The sequence below is a fragment of the Clinocottus analis genome, unplaced genomic scaffold (genome assembly GCF_023055335.1).
Source record: "Clinocottus analis isolate CAN_PGR_092001 unplaced genomic scaffold, fCliAna1.0.p SCAF_22, whole genome shotgun sequence".
Classification (NCBI taxonomy): domain Eukaryota; kingdom Metazoa; phylum Chordata; class Actinopteri; order Perciformes; family Cottidae; genus Clinocottus; species Clinocottus analis.
In genome coordinates this window covers 502,719-510,944 of record NW_027175954.1, presented here as the reverse complement: position 1 = coordinate 510,944, position 8,226 = coordinate 502,719, and the positions used below count along the sequence as shown (strand labels likewise).

The window sequence follows — 8,226 nt, the reverse complement described above, 5'->3', positions numbered from 1 at the left end:
TCTCTCACGTTAGGGCGGTGACATATTCCTAAAAATCGTTATTTAGCTCGCGACTACCTCAGAGAACCATTTCCTTTTTTTGGTCCTTTTTATTTTCAAGCTTTCCCCGGAAAACAACCGGAAGTAGATGCATATTCCGTCTGAGTGTCGTAACTTGACTTTGCATGAGGGGAAAAGAGTACAATCATTGACGGTGAGTACTGAAGGAAAAAGTGTCTTAAGATATTCCTCTGCAAAACACGGGGTTACTTCAAGGTTAAGCACGTAGCTGGAACGGAAACAAGGTGCTGTGTGTTTTATTGTGCTTTCATGGCCATGTTCAGTGGCATCGTATCTTCTTTAAACGTGTTACTGTTGTTACAGCTGCTGGCTTTAAAGAAATGGGTAAACTCCAGCGCTGTAATGTGTTGCTACATCTCAGCCTTTACATGTGTTTTTAAAAGCACACATGAAGGAGGAACAATGATATAAATGCCCAAATGTATAGTTGAATGTCATTTAATGAATTAATACGAATTAATTATGATTTTTGTACTAAGAATTTGAATCTGTGAAGCAGCTCAGCCTTTAAAATAAATATGGTTTTAAAAAGTAGAGTAGAAGTATAAAGTAGAGTTTTACGAAAGGAGGGGAGGGGGGGGGGGGGTACTTTAACATGTTTACTTTAGTAGAAGTAAATATAATCTTCCACCACTATCCATATCTAAATGATGTACTTTTCATAAGGGGCTGTAGTGCCACCTGCTGGCCGGGAGCAGCAGCGCACGCCCCCGCGCCTTTAGTCCGAGTATTACGGTGTCGGAGCTGCGCGTCTCTCCGGTGTCTTACCGGACTAGTGAGGACATGGCAGCGGCCAGCAAACAGCTGCAGCCCCTCAACTCCCCGTGAGTCAGCTCTTCTGTTTTTATATATTTACATATCTATAAATATATATCGATATATCCCTAAAACACTCGACTGTTCCTCGTTATTCTCGCAAACCGTCGGCGCGTTGTCCGGTGTAACGGGAGGGTTTGATTCCTGTCGCTGAACCGGAAGCCACATGCATTTAAAAAAAATAAATTAATAAACACTGCCACATTTTCTTCCAGGTGTTAAATGTGATCCTCGGTAGCGAGATTCAGGCTGCGATGGACGGATGTCGACTGTTTTCACTGTGTTTAGTGTTTCATTCAGAAGGACTCTTCAATGTCTCGCCGGTGTTTTAAACAGACACTGTGTGTGTGTGTGTGTGTGTGTGTGTGTGTGTGTGTGTGTGTGTGTGTGTGTGTGTGTGTGTGCGTGTGTGTGTGTGCACGAGATTAGGTAGTCTCGTTAAGGCCGTCCATAGTTTTTAAATATTCACACGTATTTCAAGATGGAGTATAGTGTATTATTAATGCTAAATGAGAAACGATCCATCCTACTTTATGCACGCTTTTATTCTTCTTCTTCTAGTCGCCATGTGAAAGTGGATGTTGAAAGAGTTGCTGGAGCAATTCCTCCTCCTGTCCTCATACTCACCGTGAAGTGAAGAGGTGTGTGTGTGTGTGTGTGTGTGTGTGTGTGCGTGTGCGTGTGCGCGTGTTGTCTTTGCAGAAAGGGAAGAGTGCTGTGACAACGTGCAAACAAAGTCATGTACAGAATGAAATAGGTTGTGGAATAAACAGTGAGGGGTATGAATAATAATAATAATGCTGCATTATGTTTGTACAGTAGTTTTATAAAGGTACTTATAAAGGCATTTTACGTGCTAAAGACGAACCTGTCACCAGCAGTGACAGGATAAACAAGGCAGGGAGATTACATTATGACCGTAATAAACAAAACCATGCTTACCTAGCATCATGGGTTAAAGGTAGATGTGTACCAATACTATTGCATCCACTTTGCTGTTACACCACAAGCACCTTGCCAATTTCCTTGTATGTTGTTCACGCATCGTATTTGGAAATAAACAGTTTCTGATTACATAAGAGGAACAGAACTTCAGCCAAACTTAAAACCTTTTTTTTTTTTTAAACGTTAGACTTTATTGAATTAAACAGACATAATAGAAATGTGCAGAAGTCTTCATGCTTTGTCATTTGATATTGTAATATTCCCATTTTGTGAGCCGGATCAGAACCTTTTGGCTTGGTTTATGTTTGACACCCCTGCTCTACGTAGACACGGTGGCTCTGTGGTTTCAAACAGATCTGCAGATAACTGTGAAAAAAATAAATAAACGTCCTCTCGTCTTTTTCTACAGACTCCAGAGCGGAGACAGACGATCCCGACCGGGTTGAAACTCTCCCCTCTCTGTTTACAAGAAGAAGTGCCAACACCCGACTCGTTTACGGCGCTATCACTTCCCCCGTCGTCGGGTTTCACTCGCTTCTGTGGGTTTTCCGAAAGCAAACTGCATGCTGGGACGGAGTAAATGTTGAGGTGAACCCTCTCGAGCAGACCCGGCTCCGTTCATTTATGTCCCCGCGTGGTTGCAGCCGGCTGTTTCCCCAATGCCTCGATGGAAAACCTTCTTCAGTCAGTACTTGCGGTGGTCCAACACAGTCACTCAAGCCCTCGTCCTGGCCGTGGTCACGTTTTGCGTCGTTCTGCCCCTGTGTTGCCACCGGCTGCTTTACTCGTACTTCTTCATCAAGTCCATGTACCTGGACGCCATGAGCGAGGAGGTCCTGCGGGAGAGCCTCGACCGGGGCCAGGAGGCGCTCCGCTTTTGGCAGAGCGCCTCCACCGCTTCGCCGGTGTCTCCCGGATTCGGCGACGTCGCCCGGCACCCCGGGCTGCTGGTCATCGTGGTGACGGCCAGGCGCAATGAAGGGCGGGACTTCCACTACCTGCTCCGGGTGATGCGTCAGCTGAGCGGCGCCCTCGGAGGCTGCGGGGAGCGGCGGTGCGCGGAGGTGTTGGTCTGCGACGTGGAGAGCGGTTGGCAGGAAAACCAGGACGCCAAACTGCTGGAGGCCCACTTCCGGGTGATCCGGCCATCTGCTCGGGAGCAGCGGAGGAACAGGGAGCAAGTCAACACCTTCGAGCGGGAGAAGAGGGATTACGTCTTTTGCATCCGCAAGGGATGGGACCTGGTGAAGCCCGAGAACGTGCTGGTCCTGGAGGACGACGCTCTGCCGAAGCAGGACTTTTTCACAGTCGTGAAGGACCTGCTGTCGCGTCGGTTCTCCCTCCGGACTCTCTACGTGAAGCTGTATCACCCCGAAAGGCTGCAGCGCTACTGGAACCCGGAGCCGTACCGCCTCCTGGAGTGGGTGGCGCTCGGGCTGGTCGGCGCGACGGCCCTCCTCCTCGCCTTTCCCTACTGGAACCCATGCTCTTTCTCCTTCACGCTGTCGGCCCACCACCTCCTCTTCTTCACCGTCTACTTCATGGCGGCCTCGGAGCTGCTGGGGCGGCACTACCTCCTGGAGTTGCGGCGGCTTTCCCCGCAGCTCTACGCCGTCTCCCCGGCCACGGAGTGCTGCACCCCCGCCATGCTCTACCCCGGCAACTCCTCGCTCAGGGTGGCCGAGTATCTGGACGGCTCCTTCTGCGTCAAGGGGAACGCCAAAGACATGGTTCTGTATCAGATGGCGAGGACGATACCCGGGGAGCGGTCTCACAGCGTGGAGCCCAACCTCGTCACCCACATCGGGGCCTATTCCTCAGTCAGAGCCAACCCATCCAGGCCAAAACTCCTCTAACGGTTTGCTAACTCGGCTCAACAATGCTGGATTTAATCAGGTTCCCCCCTCACTTGGTTCTACTTTTTCTTTTCTATCACGTCACATGCTGGAGTCTTCAGTCATTTGAAGACATTATTGCATCAATTTGGTTACAAGACATCACATTTAAGGGATGCACCAATCTCACTTTTTAAGTACCCTACGGTTAGCGATACCTGGGTTTTGGGTTATCGGCCGATAGCGTGAACCGATCTGATGTCAGTGTTTGATTAGTAAGTCGTACGCCTCACTGTTAGCTTTCATAATTTTGTAAAACATTTACTGAATTCTTATTTATTATTAAAATAAAAAATCCTAACAAACTCTGTAAAAAATCTTTAAAAAGTGTAAACCATTTTACGCAGCGACAAATAAGTCAAAACTTAAATGTGAATTGAAACAGAATTATATAATACAGTATTTTAGAATATATTCTTTATTTCTATACTCGAATAGTAAGAAAATACTGTTTGCCACATACATAAAATCGGAAAAATTGAAATATATGTATGTGAGATTTTGAAAATATAAATAAAAAATAATATATTGTAATTTTTATATCTTTAATTTGAATATATTGGCCCCATTGTGACCGATACCCGGTCCGGGTTCTTGAGTCCGTGTCGGCCCGTTATCTGTACCGGTGCATCCCCAATGACGATGAAAAAAAAACGAGGCTACAAAAAAAGGAATCTTTGAAGGGTTTGGAAATGTTCTAGTTGTGTTTTTCAGTTTTCCGTCTCCCGGAGGTCTGACAAACACTTCTATTTAAATCAATACAGCTGTCTAAAATGGCGGCAAAACGACCCGCATTTTACTCTTTAACTGCGTGTAACGTATTTGTAGATTTACCTCAAACTTATCCGGTGAGTTACAGTCTTTTTTCCCAATGTAACTCTATGGGGGAAAGTGTTTTTGTCCCCGTGGCATCACACGAAAGACCCGGAAGTTGTAATTCCACCATTTGGCCACTATGTGAAAAGCTCCTCCAGCTAGCCGGCTAATATAGCTGATGTTAGCTCCATGGATTTGTTGGAAAGCTGTATTTTTAAGGTTTTCTACTTAAGGACTCGTTTTAAAAAGTCTTTTAAAAAAAGCACATTAGATGGATGCGTTGTTGTTTTTTATTTCATAAAAATCTTTGAGGTAGAAGGAGTGCTGGATACTGGGCAGTAAAATCAGGACTGCGTTGCTAAATGTTAGCATAGCGTTTACTTAACAGAAGATTTACTAAAATACCAGACTGTTTAGTAAATACCAACACTGACCAATCTGTATCACTGAATGTGCCTTTCGTGTTTTTTGGCTTTGACCAGCAGTAGAAGAGGTTTCACTCCATAACAGAATATTACCCATGATTCAGCTCTGGAGGAAGTGACTCTAAAATTGGTCAGGTGAAGTAGCTGCCAAAGTAAAACCAAATAGTTCTCCAGTCTGCCATTAAATTAAATTAAATTAAATTAAATTACACCAGGGGCTCACACCGAACCGCTTGAGAGTTTAACTCTCAAAATGAAATGCTAACCATATGATAAGTGAGCATATCAAATAAAATATGGAAAATTGATAGTTATATTATTTAAAAAGTAAATGAATCTGAGGGTTTAAAGTAAAAAAAAACTTTTTTAAAAGCCACAAACTGGTATTTACGTTTCATATTTTGATGAAAATATTCAGATAAATTAGATAAATAAAATCAGAGTAGCTGCACATAAACATATTATTTAACTTGACAAGTTACGACACAGTTTGCGGTTTCTTTTTCTGCAGAAGTTAGATGTTTTACTGCTTATATTTCAAGTTGACGACATTATTTTCTGAAAATGAAAACAGTTTAATTGATTTGTTTGATTTAAGCTCGGTTGTTTGTTTTGTTTGTCATTCATTAGACATTTGATTTGAGTTTTGAATGTTTTTCTCTTGGATGTGTCTTTTATGGGTGAGAATTAATTAATTTTGTGTTTTATTTCACATTCTTTAGACGTCATACTATCATCCAAAATTAGCAGACCAAAGATTGATTTAGGGCTGCACGGTGGTGTAGTGGCTAGCACTGACGCCTCACAGCAAGAGGGTCTGTGGTTCGGATCCCGGGCGGGGCGGGGTTCGGATACTGGTCTGGCAGGTCCTTCTGTGTGGAGTTTGCATGTTCTCCCCGTGGCAGCGTGGGTTCTCTCCGGGTTCTCCGGCTTCCTCCCACAGTCCAAAGACATGCTGCATAGGTTAATTGGACTCTAAATTGCCCGTAGGTGTGAATGTGAGTGTGAATGGTTGTTTGTCTATATGTCTGCCCTGTGATGAACTGGCGACCTGTCCAGGGTGTACCCTGCCTTCGCCCCTTGACAGCTGGGATCGGCTCCAGCGCCCCGCGACCCTAATGAGGATAAGCGGTTAAGATAATGGATGGATGGAAGATTGATTTAGAAAACTTTGTATAAGATGAAAAATGATATAAGATGAAAAATGTGAGCTTCTGCCCTCTATAGGATGACGCAAATGAGATCTTTTTTTCTGTTATGAGATCACGTTTTGATTTTGATTTGAATCTTGACACGTGGTTCTGTTTACACTGAGACTCTTTCACTGTTTACTACATTAAAAAAAAATCAAAAATCACTCTTTTGAAGTTGTCGGGAAGTTTGTATTCAAGCAGCGACGCCTGCTCGTCAACCAACCGGGAAGTGAGAGTGAAATTCATTTTTTGGGGGGTTTGACAGGTGACACTTTATTTGTTTAAGCACATAAACAGCTCATACATTAAAACATAAATGTCTTAAAATGTTTAATATGTGGTCTCTGTCCAGCTGGTGCCGGGCAAATATCCTTAAAATAATGTCCCTTCAGGCTGTTCAAATGAATCGATTTTGAACACAGATATTTATTCATCCTTTCATTTAACGGGAGTCCCTATGAAGTAGATTACTAGACTCTTATTTCAGAGTACATCATATTTATTTCAACAAGAGTTTTTATACATACAGTAATTTTACTGCAACTTCCTTTCTTTGGAGGTTAGTCCCTCAAGAGTTGAAAGACAGTCAAAAAGTAAGACATGTTTTTCAGGTTAAATAATTAAAACACCGTGCCCCAAATCTCTTATTCCTTAGGGGTTAACCCCACAGTACTAAAAGACTCAGTTTACTCACAGCGTAAGAAAGTCTCCATTTGATTGCTCAAATAGAGTGTTCAACCTCGGGGACAGAGTCCGAGAAGGAACTAAAGAGGTGCGCAGTTATCTCTGCATTTATAGGCCAGTGCGAGGGAGAATCCTGCAGTGGGAGTGACAGTAAACAGTGATTTACTGATCTGTCCTTGGTCACACGCTCAATGTGCGTTTGTAGATGCAGCTGCAAAAAACTTCCAGAAAGGGAGTCTGAACTAAGCAGAGTTAGCAGATGAAACGTGCCGATGCTGTTTAATTGGGGTCATGTGAAGTTGACAGGTGTCCGACCTTTTATTAGTGTGGGTCATGGTTCAATATGCTCTGACCTCGGTCACAGGTTCAACACCGTCTTTGGAGCAGAATACGTTTTTTTACCATTTAGACCTGTCTTCCGTATACTGTAGGATTCATCGACTGTGACCATATTTGGACTTGTCATTAAAAAAACAGAAATGTATTAAAGCATATCAATGCAGCTTGATAGAGAACATTTTACTTATAACTTTCATAGTTATATTCAACAAAGAAGAATGAAAGAGGAAAATAACTTTAGAAAGAAAAGAACTCATAATTTACATAAACCAATGCTCAACAAGAGTATTTGTTATTGGTGATAGACGTTGGAGCGGCGCGTGGCTTACGCTTGCGAGCCTGTTGATCGGAGCACTGGGTTGTTCAACCCACGCGGCTCCCGTCCTGATGTCCTCCTCATCAGTGTGTGTGTATGTTGTGCAGAGCGCATCTGTGTGTTTGTGTTGTGTGAAGGGGGGTCAGTGCTCGGGGATGTGTCTAAACGAAAGCTAATTTGTACTTATGTATGGTATCCATTTTGGATTGTTCTTATAATCTTAACAAGGCCCACACACTGACCTTACACTACACTGAGGATATTTAAAAACTGAACTGGGATCAGATCTTGCAGTTCGAGCATGCAAAGAATCCTGTCTTACTTCTTCCTTCCTCCGCCTGCCAAACCTTTTGAGACCAAAGAAGCTGTCTGGCCTCACATCGACGCTTCATCTCTCCACTAGTCTTTGTGTTTCATATATCGCACATTATTTTTTAGCTTTGATTCTCTCTGCAGCTACCTTTACAAAGAAAGCCCTGTTACTTGCAGTCTTGAAAAACATGCTGGTGCTCGCTTACTGCAACATGCAACCACATGCAGTAGAACCTCCTGGGGCTAATAGTGTCACAGTATTGGGATCTGAACACATGGACAGAATATGATGTGCAAGGTTTCCCTTATAGCAGCTTTTATGGCAGCTTTTATGGCAGCTGTTATGGCAGCTTTTGCGGTTAATGATTTGCAATGATTTGCTGCAGACATTTTTTTAGTGCCATATTTAGTTAAAGAAAATACAC

The 8,226-nt window shown here is 43.5% G+C and overlaps 1 protein-coding gene across 2 annotated transcripts; it reads left to right on the top strand.

The window, feature by feature from the left end:
• The first annotated feature begins 792 nt into the window (after positions 1–792).
• Positions 793–5,718, top strand: pgap4 (post-GPI attachment to proteins GalNAc transferase 4). Of its 2 annotated transcripts, none has more exons than XM_068588706.1 (2): positions 793–884; positions 2,231–5,718. In XM_068588706.1, exon 2 carries the CDS (start codon positions 2,481–2,483, stop codon positions 3,675–3,677), a length of 1,197 nt encoding a protein of 398 aa, XP_068444807.1. In that variant the 5' UTR covers positions 793–884; positions 2,231–2,480; the 3' UTR covers positions 3,678–5,718. The 2 variants fall into 2 exon arrangements, with proteins under 2 accessions (XP_068444807.1, XP_068444809.1); XM_068588708.1 differs by lacking the exon at positions 793–884 and adding an exon at positions 1,453–1,517.
• Positions 5,719–8,226: the final 2,508 nt, after the last annotated feature.

Excerpts from the sequence above, each read along its gene's own strand:
- pgap4 (XM_068588706.1), top strand. The coding sequence starts at position 2,481 with ATGCCTCGATGGAAAACCTTCTTCAGTCAGTACTTGCGGTGGTCCAAC.